The sequence below is a fragment of the Ammospiza caudacuta genome, chromosome 18 (genome assembly GCF_027887145.1).
Source record: "Ammospiza caudacuta isolate bAmmCau1 chromosome 18, bAmmCau1.pri, whole genome shotgun sequence".
Taxonomy (NCBI): Eukaryota; Metazoa; Chordata; class Aves; order Passeriformes; family Passerellidae; genus Ammospiza; species Ammospiza caudacuta.
In genome coordinates this window covers 15,724,316-15,745,313 of record NC_080610.1, presented here as the reverse complement: position 1 = coordinate 15,745,313, position 20,998 = coordinate 15,724,316, and the positions used below count along the sequence as shown (strand labels likewise).

The following is a 20,998-nucleotide window of genomic DNA, read 5'->3' as shown; positions in this document are numbered from 1 at the left end:
CAGATTAAAATAAGGCAACATCATTAGACTGGGGCATTCAAATACTGCACAGATACTCAAAATAGGGCTGTTTGAAAGTAATTTAGCATCACTGTCCACACAGTAATGACTGTCTCCAAGCGCCATCCACTTAATACACAATGAACATATTAACATTGAGAAACAGTTTACACTTTATTCCAGGACAGGATGGCTCTTTACGAAACTATTCATTCAGCTGAAAGCTGTAATATCCAGTGCTTTGGGAAGCTAGGGAAGAAAACTGTTCTAGGTGAAGCTGAAGAATACTGTTCTAAGGAAAACTGATTAGCAAAGATATGTGAAACATGCCAAGCTTTGAATGAAGCAACGCAATGCACTGAAATTATTTTATCTGAAACAACAGTAAAATAAGAACAAATAATAATAATGATAAAAAATACCAGTAATATCTTCTATCTAGGCAACAACATGAGCCTTTTTGTCGCAATTAAGACAAGGTACTATTTTTGCCTAAACATTTGAGAATCAAAACACATCAGTATCTAAAAGGGTTATGAATCAGCCTCTTGCTCTTGATTATTCAACAATTTTTCTGTTTCAGGAGCAAGAGCTCTAACTTTGGAAATACAGTATGTTAAGGCATAGCAAACACCTTCAATAAAGCACACCTTCAATCATCACCATTTCTTCTTCAAGGCCTTTCCTGTTCAGCTCTAACTTCTATGAAGTTAAAATATGCAAAGTGTTTTCAGTGCAAAATCTGGTGCTATTCTTCTAAATAATTTTAAAATTCAGCCAGCCAGCATCAAGCTTATTAGACTTCTGAGATTTCAGAATTCAACAGCTCCTCAAGGAAATATCTAACCAAACTTAATCAGGTGTTGTGGTGATTCATGATTTTCATGCTGTTGTGTGCTTGTCATTTGATTTGTCCGAGGAGGCAAACACAAGATTAACTCCTACAGATTACCTATTCTTGATGACTTTTGGTTAAGACATAGCATGTCATGACAACTTACTGTCAAAGGTAGTCAAATAAGCAGCATGTCGGACTGATCGTTTCAGTCCAAGTTGCGCTTATTTAATTCCTGGCATCTCTGAATAGCAGAGATTTCTGCAGAAAAGTATTGCTCTTAAACTCAAAAATTACATATAAACCAGTAAGTTGTAACATGTTAACACTCCTGCTAGTGTAGTTAAGATACTTCATTAAACAAAAAAGCACAAGAAAACTAAGACACTGTCATCAGAGGCTAGCAGCTTTTTTCAGGCATGAGACAGAGACAAAAAGAGGAAGTACTACAGGTTTTCATATGCATCACATACTTATACAGCTGTGGCAGTATTTATGTGCAATTTGCTTGAACTACAAGCTACACAAGTAGTTACACTGTTCTGTACACTGATCCACAGAATGCACCCTCAAAGCCCCTCCTACTGACCATAGTAACTTTACTGCAGAAAAGCATTTACAGACAGTAAGCTTTGAAGGTGTCTAGACCCAAATATCTTTGACAGAATTAACAGTATCAGTAAAACACAATATACATCATCTTATAGCTGGATAATTAGCATAGTGTATTTAATCTCATTAATGATTAAGTACAAAGTTAACAGCACTGGGTTACACTCTTCTGTAGTATCTCTCTCTTTCACCTCTGTTCACACTCTTCTTGGATTCCTGCCATATATCTCCATCATATTTTTTCACTTGTTACTCAACTGCTTTCTTTTCCTCTGAGCTTTGCTGCTCAACCACCTAGTACTCTACCTCTATTTCTTATCTGAATATTGTCTAAGTTACTTTGCTCCAGTAACAGACACAGATTTATTAGCAAGCTCTCTTCCTGCTATCATCCCATTTCTATGTACTATCCCCAGGTATTTCAAAGAAGATCAGGAAAAAGCATTTACTCATAAAAGTTTTGTACTATGTAATAAGAGATTACTGATTCATTATTTCACTAAAAGGACTTTCAAAAGACCTGCCACATTCGATCTGTATGTGCCACATACTGCCTTCAAGGTGACTGTGACCTTTGCAATGGGTATAAAAACACCTATGTAATGGAAGAAGTGCAAAGACGTTTTACGTTTTAACCCACACAGAACACTAAAGAATATGTTTGGTTTCCGAACCCACCTTGAATGCCTGACAGTCCTATAGGCAGTGGGAAGTGAGTGTTTTGCTTTTGAATGTGATCTAGACCTGGACTTAGATGATGAATGATACTTGAATGGTGATCGAGATCTTGACCGAGATCTTTTCTTGTGTTTTTTCCTTTTCTTTTCCTTTTCTTCATCCCTAGGAGGATCTCTGCTTCTGCTTGAAGGCCTTTCTGCTTGTTTACCTTCTAAGGTGGGTAAAGTTCTGACTGCAGTCACAGGACATGGTATACTACTGACGCTCTAAAATCAAAGATAAACAAAGAACAGTGATCAGTTTCCAAAATTAGTCAAAGTTAGCTAGTGCTGCATTGGGATTACGTAAATGTTCAGAAGTAAGGCTGACATCTTCAAACACATGCATAAAGAAAAATTTAATGGAGGCCTGTACAGTTTCCCAAAGATACACATGCAAGTTGGTATATGCATACTAAGATTGTCAGCTTAATCAGGACATAGCTCTGAACTTTTCATCTTTAGTTTTTAGAAGAAATGTGTTCTAAAAGAATGGGTACTATCAGGTATCTTTTAGTTTATTTACATGTTTTACTTAAAACAGGATAAACCTAGAAATACAATCAGGAACTAGTGACATTCAAAACTAAGTTTTAGGGTCACTTTCCTCCATGAACTGTGCTGTTTGGATGACAATTTCAACAGCAAAATGAACCAGTAGTGATAGAAATTATGCCTGAACTTTTCAAAATAAATGTTCTAAATGTAAACGACTGGGAAGATCACAAGACAGAACAGGTCCATGCACAGTTAATGTTCAGTGAATAATTCTAGCTGAAGGAGATTAAGCAAAATCATACCACAACATTTTCAAATTATCACCTTGAACCCCAGAGAATTCAGCTCAATGCCTTCTTTAGCACAATTCAAGTCAGGCACCATAGATATGCACCTCATTTCAAAGCCTGTCATTCCCCCAGCTGCCATTTCAAGGCAACTGGAGAAATCTGTTTCCCTGTCATAATTTCTGCTCCACCTTATCTGAGTTTCACTGTTTGATACAAGGATACTTACTATGACTGGAATAAAAAGTAATACATTAAAACCTGAAATAACCAAATTAGAAACAGGTAATCTTTTTCTCTTTTTGCCCTTCTCCTACCATGAATACATAAAGATGGTAACTGAACAATGACATTTGAATAATCAAAAAGGCAGCTCTGCTTCAAGTTAGAGACATGACACTTTTTCATGCTTTAACTGATAACTGTTATCACAATATTTATTACAAAACCAGCAACAAAGCAGGACTAAAGAAGCTTGCCTCAAAGATTATAAACATTTTACAGCATGATCATTTGAGTGGTTGAGTCCAGAGTCCTGTTTCCAATTTCACAAACTCCCATGTGTAACTGCAGGCACCTCACAGACACCTCTTCTCCAGTTTACTAAGAGGCCACCACAGTCGACTTTCATTCCTTTGACAACATTATTCACCTCCTGATATGGTACCTGAGCCTCTGCTTTGAACACTACTGAATATGGAATAGCCCAGTCTGCCTTGAAGTAGACACCTCTAGTAGCTTCAAATGAAAAAGCTGTAGGCAAAGTAGCATTAAGAGGAAAATGAGAGAGGAGAAAAACCCAATGGTTTTCACTGCTCAGGTTTGTTCGGCCACATAAAACACAAGCTCTCCTATCAGTGCCAAGAAGGAAGTTAATAAATGAATGACACTGAGCAGGCTCTGCCAATATGCAGGCCAGCAGAACCGTTTCGGAAGGCATGGAAACAAACCTGTCACCTGATGAAATTTATTACGCATCTCAAGGGATGAGAGATTTACATTGTCTGAGAGCTCTTCTAAGAAGTTAAACTGCAAACATTCAGATAGCATTCACTGAATCTCACTTCTTTGTCTGTTTTTTTGGCCTACTAAACAGCACGGTTTTTTTGGCCTTTATTAAATGCTATGCTGTCAGACAAATTCTCTGGCAGAGTTGTTCTTCAGCATTTTATTTGCATGACTGAAGCAAATCTGACACAAGTAATGCCAAAACATGATTTGACAACTCTTGTTTAGCAGGAATGGATTAGGAAAGAGCTCTGTAAATAGGGAGAATTTATAGCCATATGAGAACAGAAATGAGTACTTCAGTGCACTTGCATATTTGCAGTATTTGTAAGCCCAGAACATACATTAGTTATTTTGAGGTTACACTACTTAATCAATACTTAAAGTCAAAATTAGAAATTAACCAGAACATGCTTATTGCAACAGGAAAAAACCCCTAGCACTGTGTCTGGTTCAACTAGCAAAGGACATCATCAATAATATTACAAACAGCTTATATGCATTTTACAGCAATTGGAATCCTATGTTAGATAAAAACTGCAAAGAGTGAAGAATGTCAGAACTGTAAAAAGTTAATCAACAATTCTTTCAGGTCACAAAGATCCAAAAGTACTCCAGATTCTTTTCTACCACTCTATCTTTCTTACTCCAGGTTCCTCAAAGCTTATAGTGAAGTATTCCCTGACTGAGAATTACAAAGCAGCTGCCTACCAGCAATGGAAGTGTATTATTTATGTATTCATTGATTTGTGGAACAAAGCAAGCTGTTATTTCTATTTAGAAGCCTGTCAGTCCTAGTATTCATGAACTGGCCCAAAATGTTAATTTGAAGAGATAAAAGTATTTCTTATAGAATATGCTCCTACAGAATTTGTTCTATAGGAACTCAAAGACTCAACAGTTTTATCAGGGTTACTCTGCTGCACCAAAAAACACCTTTTAGCAGTACACTGACCATGGTAAGGTCTTCAAAAACAGAGATTTTGACAGGGCCAACTGCAAGGAAATTAGTGGCTGTGAATCTGTTTGCTGTGTGGATCAATATACCCTTTTATTTTGAGCACTTTGAAAACTAAAAATCAACGCATAAATATTCTTACCTCTTCACCTATCTTAATTAAAATGGCAGTTCCTAATATTTATCCTGGTTCCCCCATTTAATAATGACTTAAGTATTTATGCTATAAGGAATTGCAACCCTCATGTAGTTTTTTAAAGCAGGGTTATTGCAATAAAAAAAAGTTCCAAATGCTAGCAAGTTATCTAACCCCCTAAATGCCACATTAGTATGTGACATTTATGTTTTTTCTTTATCTTGCTTTTTCAAAAGGACAGATGAATGTACAAGCAAACCTAACCTCCCCTCCCATGCTAATCAGAAGATGTAGATACCTATAGTCTGCAAAAAAAATAAAGAAAAAAGTGAATGGTTCCAAAATATTAAAAAAAATTATCTTTAAATACTTATGGGATGGTTTTTATTAGTCAATTATATTTTGCTCAAAAATTAACAAAGAAAATACACAAAACCTAAAATGATGTTATACATTATTATTATTTCAAAAAGGCATGCAGGAATATCTACAGTCCACTGCAAAAAAAAGTAGGATAAACTACAGTAGTGTGAAAAACATACACTAGCTACAGCTGTTGATAACCCTGTTATGCTTGACAAAACTAGAAGAGCATCTCATTTTTGAAACACAGCACACTTCTATTTCACTCATAAATAAGACTACTTTCCACAAGAAAAAAAAATTTTACATACAGGACAAAAGTAAGGACAAGTCATCTAAAGAAACAAATGATAAAACAGGGCTTCAAAACCTGGGAAGATGAAAGAGCCAAAAGAAGGGAACTTTTGCTTTGTGCCATAGAATCTATATATTCAGAGGCATAACACCAGATGACATTTGGGACAAGCCATTAAAAAAGCATCACTTTCAAATCATGTGCTTGTCTGATTTTGCAACATAATGACTGTGGATTACTCTTCTGTTTAAATCAGATACTAAGGTTTATACAGGTAAGTTTGGGTATAACCAACTGGCTTTTACATGGCTATCAAAGCACTATCACCACTAAAACATTTCTGACACAGAGTAAAATATGACATTTAAACATGCAGAACAAAACATGCCATGTCCCACTACCGAGGATATATAATCTTATTTCTTAAAATTTGAATTAAGTAATTTTGGAATGAGATTTGCATTTCAGATCATGAAACACCTTACTTTATTTGTTCTGAAGTAAAAAAGGCAGTTTAGTGAAGCACTCCATATAACCTGGCATATTTCAGCTCAGCATGGCAGTTGTTTGCTGTTCCAGGACAAGGAACCTACATTCACTGCAGAATGAAGGCAACTTCTCAGTGACACTGACAGATGTGCTGAAGAGTCTATGTGTACCAAGACCAAGAGTCTATATGAATTATATATGTAAGCACAAGAAGGGAAACATCAACTGTTTCTCCATATCCTGAACAAGGGCACAGACTTCACTGGCCACAGCATCACTGGAAGTTCATCAGTTCTGGAAACTAAAATAAGCTCCATGCTTTCCAAGTACTGGTCTGAGGAAATACTATGCCTAACTGTGCTGTTCTAATGCATGCAAGGACGGTAAGGAGCCATTTGTGAAAAGCTGTGCTGCTTCACTGCTCAAGTTTTTTCAGTCTTTTGTTTCTCTTGCTTGATTTCACTTTAAAGTAAAACAGGAAGCCATATAAAAGAAACAATTCAGCTATGGAAAACACAGAACAAACTATTTTTAAGACTCAGCTGAAGCCAAAACAGCTTAGAAGCGCTCTGTTCTGGGGTACTGACTGTCCTTTACCTGCAGTTAGTAGAATCGATTTCATTCAAAGATGTAATGTACACTTGGTACCAGTGATCCTTTCAATAAATACAAGGTATCAGGAAAATCTGACAGAGGTCACAAATGCTTTGTGCATTTAATTTATTTCTGCACATCGTGATAAACAGATTTTCAGCACAAATGTACGCTGTGTATACACATAAATAGCATTACTGTTTTTTTAATATACTTATTAGGCTGGGGCAATGTAATGGAGATTATGCACCTCCCATAGATATTCTCAACTCCTCTTTGTGCTTTATTATACAACTCAGCCATTCCTCCATTTTTGAGACAAATTTTAAGCTACAGAAGTCATGTCACTAAATTAACTCTGACCAGTGTATATCAGTCTTTGTTTCCTCGATTCCTCATTGGATGTTCCTACCCCCAAAACAAGAAATGAAATACATTTAGTGACGTTTTTGGCGGACACAAGTATTTAATTTTTTCTTTGTTTTCTGATTTAATTAGTTTTCTGATTTAATTACCCCAATTAGTTCCATTGACCAAACTACCAAAATTTTACATATCTGTCTCGCTCAACTTTTTAACATACTTTATATTACAGCCACTGTAGTAATCTCTTGTTACGTTTGCAATCAGTATCGTTAGATGCATCTTTAGTCTGAAACATGGCTGAAAGTCTGAAACACTACTGAAAAAGCTTAAAAAACCAAACCAGTGCTACATATTTATTTACAAGCTGATTCAGACATCATAATGCAGCATACTGGGTTCTCAGGGTAAGTAGAACAGAGGTTAACAAATCTGCAGTATTATTTCACTCATCTTTCTTTAATATGATTTCTTAACTCAAATGGACTGTTACAATTAGGCAAAACAGGCAAGGAGAATAAAAGGCAGATTATTTGAAATGAATGGAAATGAATGCTTTTTTGAATATGGCAAATGAAAAAACAAGCTTGAAAAACATTTATGTTTCAAAATAAGCTTTTATCTTCAAAAGTCTATATACATGTATCTAGGCAAGCGTGTCACTAAGCAAACCACATTTAGCAGGAATACTACTTCCAAACACATTAGGGCATTTTTGACTCTTCATTAAAACAGTACAAGCACTCCCAATACAATAGCCAATTTATTTTTAAAAAGCAAGGTCACATCAGAAAATATTTAAATACACATCTGAAATGCTAAATAAACCCTTTAATAATAAACAATTTCTACTGGTAAGAAACAGTGAAACTGATTACTTTAAAATTCTCAAATACACTGGAATTTTTTGTGTAAGAAAAAATAGATGCCTTCTCTGAGACTGTACTTCTGTGGAAGAAGAAAAAGAAGTTTCTAGAAATTCAATTTACTGAGAAGTGGGATAGGGTATAGTTTTTTGTTGAGAAGTTCACTAGCAAGTTCAGCTTAGAACTTCAGTAAGTTCAGATGTGAGCAAGAACACTCATCTGCTCTTCTAAAAAAGAGTCAGTTCTCACTGGTTATTTCAGGCATTCTCTTAAAGAAAAATATCAAAGGATCCTTAGCTTAGGAATGTCCATGTCCTTGACAAATTCCCTTGGGAAAAAGAGCAGAACCGCAAATATGGGGAGTTTCGCATTGTCATTGTCTCTTTGCATTCACTCTTCAATATATAACTAAAAAGAGAAGTACTGAACACTTGTGTCAGGGAAAATTTGTTAGCAGTAGCAATGAAAAACCCAAACAGGATCTCTTTTGGGATGTGACCACACTTAATTCACATATCTGCCACTCTCTGCTGGTATGGATCACATAAACTGCAGGTATGCCTCTTTCAACTTTTCTCTTGAAAGTGTTTTGACGGGTAATCCATGATTTATTTGGAAAAATCGAGAACTGGCCAATGAACTACTTGCTAGGTACTGGAATTCTTTCTGAGGGAAAGGAAACAATTGAAAGCCATGTCATTATTTCTTGTAGCCAGTCTGTCACAATCAAAAGCTTAAATTTTCCATCGGTATCCAGAGATTACCTTTTGCTTGACTAGTGCAACCAAGAGTGATTTTACTGGCTTTTCTGAAAGCAATATAATTCCAAACCCAGGAACCCGAGATTCTACTTCATCACTATTTATATTTGTAATGTACAGCAAAACCATCAATATACATATCAAATGAGAAAGTTTCACAGCTTAAGTAAGCCATCCCAATATTCTTGCAAGGTGAGCATTCCAACACTTGGTTCACTAGTACATAGTTAAAACATGGAAGCACCTTTTCCTTTCTGTACCTGTCTAACTGACCTAGGAATTGTGCAGCCTACTTCTCTACCAGTTCTTTAATGACAGATGAGAGACATACATTTTAACAGTGTTTAAAATTCAAATTTCTCTCCATTTAGAAAAGCTTCTATTTCATCAGTCAAGTTCATAACACACTGTCAGAGTCACATTCTAGAGGTAAGTTTTCTACCAGCTTCATGGGAAAGAGAAATTTATTTCTTGCTTACCTCACTACTGAAGGAGTTCTCCTCTATCTTCTCAGTTTCTGCCTCTGCCAAAGGGTTTTTCAGGGTCTGCAAGAACAAGGCAGCTTTCCTTTTGCGTTCCGCTTGTAGCTGCTTCTCCTTGGATTCTTTGGAGGCCTGTGCAAGTTTCTCCCTTGCTGCAGCTGCTAATCTATCCTCTAGTTTCTGCTTTGCTAAAAAAGACAATTAAGCATTAAGTTCAGAGTGAGTCATGCTTGGGGAACTCAGGCTTCCTTAAAACAAACACCCATCCCCATCCCAAACAGCCCCTCCAGCCATTCTCAAGCCTTCCCAATGTAGCCATTCAATGACATGATAAGAACATCAGCTTGAAATTAAGAAACTCCAACCATCTTAATTAATACATACATCATTTGCTTAATGTAAAGCAGATGTAAAGCAGTGAAGTAAAAACTTCTAACTTAAAATTACAAGAAAATCCAATCCTGATTATTCAGGATAGTTGTCCTTTTCTATTTATAAAAGCTATCTAAAGAAACTAGCTCCATAAAATGATAAGCTTTTTAAGTCTTAAAGTGATGCTAACTCTCCAGTTTGCTCTTTCCACTGATGTGATCTTCACAGTTTCCATCCCTATTTAAATATATGTTAAGATGTTTATAGAAAGAGCTGTTCCAGAAACTGTTTCATCGTTACAACCAGCAGATTTTGTTGAGTGTGATTACATGTTGTACATGATTACATGAAGAGAATAAGCGAATTGATTTAACTATGCACCTAACAGCTACTTAGTGTAATGTTTTTCATCTTTCACTTTCATTTTTGTACTTGGTATATATACAAAGCAACCAGATTCTTTTGTTCACAGGTTTTTCAACACACAGATCTTCCCAAGTGTGTTTTACTCTTCATTTTTATTATCATACAAAAAACTTCATATTTGCTTTAGATATGTAACACCACAGCATACTTTGTGCTACTGCAGTTTACAAAGCAACTGCTACTCGAGGCAAAAAACCACCATTTTGAAAATTAAAAACTAAATACCTGTGGCATACTCATAGTTGTGAGAAATACTGAATTTTTAAGCTGGTAAATACTGACAGAGCATCCACTTTAATAAGCACACTCTGCTGTGAAACAGCCTTGGGGAGGAATGGGTGAAACTGGCTTCTTTTAAAGCATTATTTCATTGAAATTCACACAGCATGCACTTCTGCCCTAATGCACATTAACACAGTAACAGGAAAAACCCATACAAAGATTTAATGGCAATGCATTATAACAGCAACAAAGCATCAACAAGGCAATATCATTCTATATGGGCGTGCTATATAAATGAAAAATAGCTTGTAGCAATTCACTGCTCACTGAAGAAAATGACAAACAGGTATGTCTTTGCTGGGCTTTGTTAATGCAATCTGGAAACTACACAGTCAGTGCTTTACTAGAAGGTTGTAATGAAAAACCAAAACAAAATTCAGAAAGATAAGGCATTAGGACAAAGCATTCAACCACCCCTGTGTGCTCTAAGTTTGTCTTTGAGCAACAATGAAGATTTCATTGTTAAAAATAAGGAGGAAATTGTGGGAACAAAATTCTGGTTCTTATTAATATGACACATAAAATATTCAAAACACCTAGAATGTCACACATAGCCATTTCGCAGTTTGTGTGAAGGACTCAATCCAGTTTGTTTTCAGTGCTGCATGGAATACCTTGTTTAGCTTCCAACTCCTCCTGTGTAAGTTGAGGCTTTTTCTCTTCAGGAGCAGTACAAGGAGCAGTAATTGCTGGAGTATGGTTTGATGCGCTGTTAGCACTCTCTTGGCCTTCCTTTCCCTCCTCTTCCTCCTCATCACTGTCATCATCTAATTTAACACGATTTTTCTCCAAAGGAAGAAGGTCGTTTTCTTTGGCCTTGATTGCAAAGCTTATTGGAGCAAAGGATGCTGTGAATGAATGGGTAAGATTCCACGCATCATTAGACTACAGTAGAAGGCAGGTTCAATTTCCTGACTTTACCCATTACTCCTGCAGACTATGCCACAAAAAAAGTCATCATCCTATAACGCTAATTATTTTGGTGAAAAGGACAACATAATCCACTTTTGCTCTGTGTTTTTAAACAAACATGGGAAACTTCATTTGCAGTGTAAAGATCTCAAATAAAAAAAAAAAAAAACCACCAAACAAAAACCCAGCACTAATCTCTAACCCATTTATAAAAAAAAAAACACTTTAAAGAAAAACGACTAGAAGAATTTAATTTCTCACTACCTAGTACTGTACTGTCTGCTGCAATACTTATGTTCCTCAAGATGCTTCTTGCATATATGCCCTATGAAATTGCAATTAGGGAAATTTAAAGACAGTAATTAAATTACATACCAGTTTATAAAAGATAAGCTTTGATTCTGGTAATAACAGGGTAAGGAAATAGACTCAGAAACAAAGAACTCCAGAATTCCAAGAGAAGAGGTAACTGTGATTTCCAATTTTTTAATGGGATTGAACAAATCCTAAAATGGGATTTTATTTCCTCAGAGGCAGAAGAAAAGTCTAGTATGGATGCTATGTCTGTCTTGGAGGCAAGTACCGCATTTAGGTTATAATAAAGTGGGATTTGTACCATATTAAAGGAAATGAAAATAAGTTTATAGGAATCAGATTGCCACAAAATGACTCATTGGTTATATTCCATTATGTAAATTTGAGCAGATTACTACTATTAAAGTCCAGGCTCCAGTTTGCCACTTATTAATAGCAGGACTACAGAAACAATACATATTTCTTGGTGTACATTGCAGCTCTTAATAAGGCATCTTTGAAGGCAGGGAAGATTGTTCCTTCTCCAGGGAAGCTACTCAAGCTGCTCAGAGAAGAAACTGCAGTCTGGAGAGTCAGACAGCCACAGCAAAGAGCCCAGTGTTTGCTCGTTGTGGAGGAAATGCGAGCACAGTGAGAAGCAAGAAGAGAGAATTCCAAGGAACCACAGGGAATAGATAAAATTATCAGTAATTAGGTAAGCCACTCAGGCGGCAGGAAGGAAGTTTCCATTCATGGAAACCCAGTTAAAGAGTGCTTTTTCTATTTGTTTTTTACAGTGGCTTTCAGTTCCAGTTAAAAGATGCACATTTTAAAGTTTTACTGAAAATAAGAATTTTTAACATATCTTCTCCTGACAGGACAATAAATCAGCTCCCAGATATAAACAATAATTTCTGTAACTCAGGACACTAATAGTGTGCTAGCTAGCTTTGAGTGGCTTCCAGAGAGATCTTCCCATTCTGTCCCTCTGCTGCCATGACTGCAAGAGTAAAAACATTTCATTTAGAAAAGAAAAGGGCCTTTTCTTCCAGCATAACTAATGCACAACAACACGGGAAGAATGAGCAACAATGCATCCTCCACATGTATCCTTTCAAATAAGACCACTGCTTTTCTTCAGAATGAATGATTCCACTCTTCCACAAAACTTATAGCTGTCAAGTTGAAAATAACAAAAAAAGATTTTACTGGCATCACTGATGAAAGCCTTCAACTTTGCACAAAACTGAAGTAAAACAATTTATTGTGTCAGACCATAAACTGATAAGAAAGAAATATGAAAGCAAGCAAATTACTTATTGCAGACTTTTTTGATGCCTGCAGTGAAAACGCATTTTTCACATGATGAAATTCTTTTCCCTACCTTCTTTTCTTTTTTTATGTATATGTTATGAAATATTTTCATGCCCAATAAATCATGTTTCCATACCTTTCACCAGTTTACCATCACTGACAGCTTTAGAAGGAATATCCTTTTTAGTTCCTGGAATTCCCTTAGCACTTGGCTCAGATGCATCTTCAGGTGCATGTTCATCTGCAAATTGAGTCTCACTCGGTGAATCATTGGCAGTGTCTGCTGGAACATCTTCAGAAGAAGACACTCCCTTTTCAAAAGAAATGAGCAGAATTACTAACAGGATACTTATGAAATCATTAATACAATGTCTGTGGAGCTGCAGTTTTGTCAGCCATTTGAAAAATCACATTATCAGTCAATCACACTACAGGTGATTTTATATCAGTCAGCACTCATGACCATAACTCCGCCCCATGTCAACCCACAGGTCGTAAAACCTCCAGACCTACAGTAAGAACATGTTATTTTACAGCAAAAAAAAAAAAATGTTCTTCAGCTGACACACTTCTGCCAAAACTGCTTTAAAACCGTATTTTTAAAATTAGACCCTAAAAGCATGTACTTCTTTTGTACATTTATTTAGGTCTTGATTTCCAGGGTCCCAAACCAAATCCATAAAGTCAATTCCAAGGGAGAGGGTGAAAGCTTGTGACACTTTTTCCTTATGTACAACTGCATGTAAATTTTTCACAGAATCAGATTTCACAGGAATAATGTTTGATTTGTTCCAACATTCTGCTGAAGAACACTGGGCCTAGCAAGATTTTTTTGTCACAACAGATGTGCTGAGATTTTCAAGGAGGTAAAGCATTACTGGTTCTACCATTACACGACTGAAACATTCAGCTTGATTCCTAACTCACATAAAAAAAAATTCAAGAAGGATATTATAGAACATTCAAAGTATTTGCACAGTGAGTCGTGTGATAACATTAAGTAATTCAACATAGTCAACCAAGAGTTTGGTTGCTCTGGCTGTTAAGCATACATGACATTAAAACTGAGACATTTAGCAGATCTTCCCTGCAGCCATTCCCTGACCAACAGAACTGATTTCTGAAGGTCCTCAAAGGGGAAAAGCACAAAGAAATCAAGCACTTCACCCTGTATTTACTGAAGTCAGTAGTATGGTTTCTTATTAATTTTAATGGCCAAAAGGAAAAGCATCAGTTGCATTAGTTGCCTATACATACATTACTAGAGCATAAAGATAATATCAAAGTCATTATTTTAAGAAACTGAAGAGAATGGTATTATCTACAAAGCCATGCAGTACAAAAATATGCATTGCTATGCTTGACCTCAAGGGACTTAAACCAGTTTCAGTTTCTTTTTAGCTGTACTCATTTGAACATTTAAAATGAATCCTTTACACTATAATGCTTTGGTTAGTGTGCAATTTCCCCCCAACTACATGTTAACAAGTCCTTATTAATTATGTAAGTATTATGAATTCAACCCACTGGTTTGCAAATAACACTTTGTAGAACAACAGTCAGCATTGTGGCACAGGACAATTTTGGTTGTAATTTATCACCTGAGTAAGATCATATTTACCATGGCTTATCTTTATAAATAGTGTTTCCAAAACATTTTTTCACTATTAAAACAAAACATCCAACACAAGTGTTCCAAACAGCAACCATTATTGAATTTCTTCATTTTCCACAAAGCAATTCCGAGGAGTTTACCCACAGGCCTACCTTCTTCAGTTTAAGGCTCCCCAATCTAAGCCTTGAGATGACAAATGACATAGGGCCTAAAAAAAAAATAGCTCTTTCCCATGAAAAGTTAACATCAGATAATGTAGTTCTGATATTATTTGCAATTTTCTTTTCAGTAAGAGAACAATCTAATTATCTAACATGAGAATAGTTAAAAACATGGCTGCCAAGTCTGGCTACCACTTTCTAATAACATGGACTAGAAGAAGCAAAGCAAGTAGGAAACTGCTGTGAGATTCTGAAGCTCCAGTATTGTTGCAGTCATGACTGGACACTAACAAAACCTGCCTCAGAAAAAGGCATGTCAGAAAGCTCCTCTAGCCTCTGTGCTACTGTTGTACAAAGAAGGTCGAGGCATATGGGAAGGTATGGGGGTTAAAAGCCATAGCTAACCCTTCTGACAGCAGAACACTAATCACAATCCTACAAAGCTCTAAACCTACACAAAGCATATTTTCCCTCATATAGAAAGCCAGAAGATTTTCAGGTTGTCATTTTATATTACAGCCACAGTGGACTGGCATATAGTCGAAAGCAAGAATTAAATATCACACCACCTCACAGATCCTTACTTTAATGCTGTACAAAACTAAAAAACTAAAAAAAGCATTCACATCCTTTGCTGATCAATTTCTTCCTAATTTAGTGTTTCACTTTTAAAATATCTCATGGTATGACAACTGGTAAGTCCTTTTCTCACATTTACTGCATTTTTAATAGAAGTATGTATAAAAATACATGTACCTGGCAATTGTCACCACTCTCTTTTTGAAGGAAGAACTGTTTTTTAAATTCATAATATGCATTATACTGGTGCCATGGTTGCAGGAATTCAAACCTGTTGAAAGAAAACTGAGCATGTGAAGATGCACATGAACACAGCTAATACTAACAATTCCTTACCATCTAGTCTTCTCTAGCAAATGGATTGTTATTTGATGTTTAGAAGCACTCTTACTTAATCCTAAACTTCAGAGGATACGAATTCAGAGGATGCTTACTAGAGACATTTTTCACAGGTTGGTTGTTTTGATAACTTGAGCCATAATGCTTTCCCATTGCCATTAAGTATGTCCTAAATTTCAATTAAACAAAAAAGCAAACAATAATACTCCTCTTCTCAAAACCTGCATGTCCTGCAATTTAATATCTTAAAAAATTAAAACTTTAGCTTTTGAAATAGCAGTTTAAACAATATTTTCTCTTACCTGAGATCATTCTTGGCACGAACACTAGTTTCAAATTTTACCCCATTCCTAGCAACATACTCAGCTAGCTTGTCAATAACAGGCTGGATATCTGGAGGTGGAGGTATAATGGCAACCACTGGAGCAATTGTGCTGAAAACATCACAAGTAAATGTTTTTTAAAATAGAACAAAAATCTTTCAGAGTTTTGCTTTAACAAAAAAACCCCCAAAAACCAAACCCAAATCCCTAAATAAACAAAAACCAAAACAAAGTCAACAAAAAATCCCTGAACAAACAATACAGAGATGTTTGCTCTCTTTGTTCATCGTGCTGTTAAAATAGCTTGATTCAATAACAGAACTCTTGCTAAGCACTCCGTATTGAAGTACAGGAACACGACTCCCCCAATCAACAAGCAAATCTGTCCGAGGTACCTTGTAGATGTCGTGGTGGAAGCCAAGCCACTGGCGCTGTCAGTTGTGTCCGGGGGAGGCGGGGGTGTGGTACCGGGAGGGGGAGGAACCGTCGCTACCCCGGTAGTGCTGGACACAGTCACCCCTGGGGGCAGAGCGCTGTAGTAGGCAGCAACATCAATTCCCGGCGGTGGAGGCGCCAGGCAATAGGTGCCATCCGGGAGCATGTAGTAGCTGTAATACATGGCTGCCACAGTTGCTACAAAGACACATTTAAGAACAACTTCTAATTAGACGAAAACCACCCAACGCAATGCACTATTACATTAATACAAACACACTGAGAATCCGGATTCACACAACACACTATGAAATGGCATCTCATTTCTTGTGTAAAAAAAAAAACCAACCAAACACAAGGCAAAAAAGGAAAGGCTCACATTAACAAATTTAGGATGAGTAAGAAATATGTAGATGATGGGACAGAATGCAAATGTACTGAGGGTCATAGATGTGAATACAGAAGTGAACTAGAGTAGGCATATTTAAAAAGGAGCTAGTATGAAATCACCCTTCCTAATCTAACTCATGTCTGGCAATTTAACTCCATTAAAACTATGTTTTCATTAAGAAGGAAATGTGCATATATTCAAAATTAGCATTAACAAACTAAACCACTAGAATCACTATACACATATTAAAGCCCTATATTATAGATATATATAATATATATAATATTATATATAGGAGACATATATAGGCGATACAATATTTCAAATTAATTACAGTAAGAGTTTGCACTTCTAGAAGCAAGGTTTAATCAATGGACTAGATTTCAATGAATTATGATCTTAAAAGTTCCATAAACATTCTCATGTGGCAGTATTTACTTTCTTCAAAGAATAAATTGTAATGAGAACAGAATAAAGTTCTGTTAAGTTTTAAAAGCAGGGAGAGGAGTTGCAAATTGACCTAGTTTGGGTACTAAATTATAATCTCCCAGTTTCTATCATATACGTTTAGGTTCAAACCTGACATGAAAGTAATCAAAAAGCTGACTAGCTCTGTTCTATTAAGATACTTATTCTGATTTTTTTTCTTTCTTGAAATAACAGGTGATTTTCAATTTCTTCACAGAAATCTTACTTTGATTTTAAGATTCCCTTATGGTACAGTTTTAAATACAAATTACTTCCTTGCATATACACATTACACTGACAACACCTGTAATCCTTTGGGGGTTCTGAATCTATGATGCATAAAAATCAACTCAGTTATTATGGTGATAACTGAACTGCAGCAACACTGCTGAAAAACCAAGAACTCAATCAGCACCACACTGGTCATTACTTACAAATGTATAACAACATGAAACTCTACTGTAGCGAAGGCTTCACTACAAATTTTCTTATATCTCAGTAGCGTCATATTGTCAGTCCCATAAATTAAAGGGTAAGTTGCATTTCTACATTTAAGGAATCAAGGACTTTCAGAATTCTGAAAGCTGAAAAGAATTAAGAGGCACACAAACTCATTTAAGCTTGACTATCTTTTTAAGTATCAGAATTTACAAAATCTGCAAGAACAAAATAATATAAGGGTATTGTTCTAAATGTACTCTCAGACTGGAGACTTGGCCTCCTGCCTGGTCACCCCCCCACACCATTCCTAGTTTCCCTGAGCTGCCACTCAACAGATACTCAGAATAGAACTTCAAAAATTCAGGAGATTGCAAAAGAACTAACACACAGGATGAAGCATGAAGCCAAACTTATTCTCTTCCCACCAGCATCCACACACAATTCATCAAAACACACCACCAGCTGCCTCCTCACAAAGCACTTACAATCAGAGGAATATTCTGCCTGTGATGTCTGCACAGCTGCCCCGTCTGTTGACTGTGGCGTAGATGAATTATTATCTGATTGTGCTTTGCGCACCAGTGCTGCAAGGGGGTGATCAGGGTCTACCACCTTCAAAGGCTGAAAGTATTTTGAAGTAGGAAAAAAGATTAAAATTGGAAGTACATATTTTAAGAACAGTAGCATCAACATATTTGGGAAAGCAAATTTATCTATGTTAATAGACATCAGTAATTATGTGCAAACCCTGAAGTTACTGTTTTTGTAGCTCTAACATCCGAATCAATGTATGTGAAAATAAGTAAAAAACAAGACAAAATCATTTCCATGTAAACAGAAATTAATGACAGAAAAAAAAATGGTTATTACTGTTAGCCAATGACTGCCATGTCTGGGATAAGGCACAAAACCTGCCTTGTCTAAATATCAGACAGCATCACAGCCATTCCTCTGAAAGCCTCAGATACATACAACTGTCTGTCACTCCTATTATTCCATTGCTGCTCAGTCTCAGAAAATAAAAACAACTAACATTTAGCAAAATTTACATGTAATGAGTGCAAATTCTGGTGAACTATTTATTTGCTGGAACTGTTATTTCATGTCAACATTTTATCTACTAAAACCTAAGAAGAAAAAGATATCTCTCTCGGCTTATATACAGAAGCCATTAAATACCTTAATCTCTTTGCTTCAACACAGGTTCTGTAGGATAAATCCTTGAGTGGTGCCCTCAATACCAGAGGGCATCAGAAACAGAAATCTAATTCCTTGGAAATGTAAAAATAACAAATTGTGTACTAGAGAAAAGGTAACTCAAAAGTTTACCAAAACAGACTTAAATTACAGTCCAAAAAGAACCCCAGACATCTGTCCATAAAAGACCTGAGCACCTGCATATTAGAATTTTTGTGTTCATGAATCAGGTGTTTTACAAGATAAAAAGGTAATTTTAATAATGTCAAGTACCTTCATGAGCTCTTCAAGCCTACTGCATTTTTTAGATGCAAAAAGACTTGGATGAAGATAATTTCCATCATCATCATCATCATCATCATCATCTTCCTCAGATTTGACTTTCGAGTCTAAATAAAAGCAAAGTCTGAATTTTATTTGGGTTTGCTATGACCTTGCTTTGGGGGAGAATGTTGATACAGGACAAGCATGAATTCTTAGGAAAGCATCATTCATATACATCAGCTTAATCACAAAAGCATAGATCCAAGATATTGCCCAACATCAATAAAACTGAACCCTAAATAGACAGACCAACCTTCGGTTGGACTTGAGCTATATGACTGTTTCTAAAACTTCCACATCATAGCAGCTCCTGTAGCTGAAAGTTTCCACAAACAATATTTTTTTCTTTTAAATCTCCAATGTAAGCAAAATTTTGAATCATCACATCAATCTCAGCTGCAGTGGAATTCCAGAAAAACGCGGCTATTCTAACAAAATGACCAGCATCTGTTTCACTGATTCCCATCCTGAAGCCAGCATTTCCCAAAGAAAAACTCACGTTTTTTCTCGTCAGCTTTACTTTCTGAAGGAGCCGCATAGCGTCCTTCCTTCATGGCCTTCTGGATGAATTTGTAGTAGGGATTGAGGTAGTGATCAAACCGCAGAAAGTCAAACTGGGAGTTGCGTGCTTGCTTGGCTTTCAGCATGATCTCAAACTGGGCTCCCTGCTTGCAAACAAAGTTTGCAGTTCGTTCAATGATCGCATGCATTTTTGCCGTTGGTGGCTGTGAAAGTAAAATAAGACATATTTGTATTTTCATAAGCAGCTTGTACAGTGTGTTAGAACTCCAAAGGGAATCAGAAAGTAGTTCCCTGTCCTTCTCGGCTTTCTTTAGCAACTTAAGTTTCATAATCACTTAAAACTAGTGATAGTACATCAGCCCTAAAAAAATAACCAAAACAGTCCCAAACTTCCTCAGCTGCTCAATCCATTCCTTTTGCAAGATCCTCTTCTTTTACCAGCACAGCTGTTTCTGCATTGAACATCAAACTGAAGAGGGCAACAGATCCTGGATGACCTTGGTGTTACAATATCTCAAGGTGCTCTCAACATGTACGGTTTCCTTCCCACAAGCTGTCCTTAATTCTGTTATTTCTGAATGCACAAATATTGCTCCCTAACTAGAAATTTCTTACTTCATATTTGTTTGGGAAGAACATGTTGCCTCTTAAGACCAGCATCCAAACTACAATTCCCACGTCCATTCCCTTAAGAGTCATTGAAAGCTCCAGCAATAAAGCAAAAGATAAAGTAAATAAAGTTTAGCAGCATCCTTGCTTTTTCACTCCAGAAATCCCTAGGGAGCAGCGTGATATGAAACCCAAGATGTGAAGAGAACAGGAGTACAGTTAAAGAATGAATGAACATTAGTCACTGCTTTTAATCTCATACTCAGCTGTTTTATCTTGTACTCAGTAAACTGTAAAAAAAACAATCTGTGTGCCTATGAAGACTGGAGAGTCACATTAATTCGGTTTAGCTCTGCATTTTTACTGCACAGATAACCAGCTACATTGCAAACCTCAGAAAATGTTTCTCAGAAGACTGGAAACACTTGAGACAAAGGTGCTCCATGTAGGGAAAAATCTGAATACTATCAAACAGTCCAATTTTAAAAGCTGTTTTCTGCCAATTGGATCCTTTAACAGGACATGTTCAATATGAAAAATAACTGGCTGTGAAAAGAAGATTCAAGGGTGTTCACAGAACTCAAGAGTTCACAACAGAACACCTGAAATTAACTTACTACATCAGAATAATTTAAAATGTACCACACTAAAAGTAAATTGAAAAAAAAATGAACCCAACCACCAAACAGAGCACCATCAACTGCTCAAAAGCTGGCAGAAGTGTAGGCTGC

The 20,998-nt window shown here is 36.3% G+C and overlaps 1 protein-coding gene across 3 annotated transcripts in view; it reads right to left on the bottom strand.

Moving 5' to 3' along the window:
- SFSWAP (splicing factor SWAP) overlaps window positions 1-20,998 on the bottom strand; it is a 34,798-nt gene that overhangs the window by 8,686 nt on the left and 5,114 nt on the right. For all 3 annotated transcript variants that reach the window (XM_058816670.1, XM_058816671.1, XM_058816672.1), the window contains exons 5-14: window positions 19,636-19,861; window positions 19,086-19,201; window positions 18,101-18,236; window positions 16,276-16,513; window positions 15,860-15,991; window positions 15,396-15,489; window positions 13,000-13,174; window positions 10,958-11,191; window positions 9,261-9,451; window positions 2,126-2,391 (exon numbers count right to left, since the gene is read on the bottom strand). In XM_058816670.1, coding sequence (XP_058672653.1) covers window positions 2,126-2,391; window positions 9,261-9,451; window positions 10,958-11,191; window positions 13,000-13,174; window positions 15,396-15,489; window positions 15,860-15,991; window positions 16,276-16,513; window positions 18,101-18,236; window positions 19,086-19,201; window positions 19,636-19,861 — 1,808 coding nt within the window. The remainder of the gene's footprint in view (window positions 1-2,125; window positions 2,392-9,260; window positions 9,452-10,957; window positions 11,192-12,999; window positions 13,175-15,395; window positions 15,490-15,859; window positions 15,992-16,275; window positions 16,514-18,100; window positions 18,237-19,085; window positions 19,202-19,635; window positions 19,862-20,998) is intronic.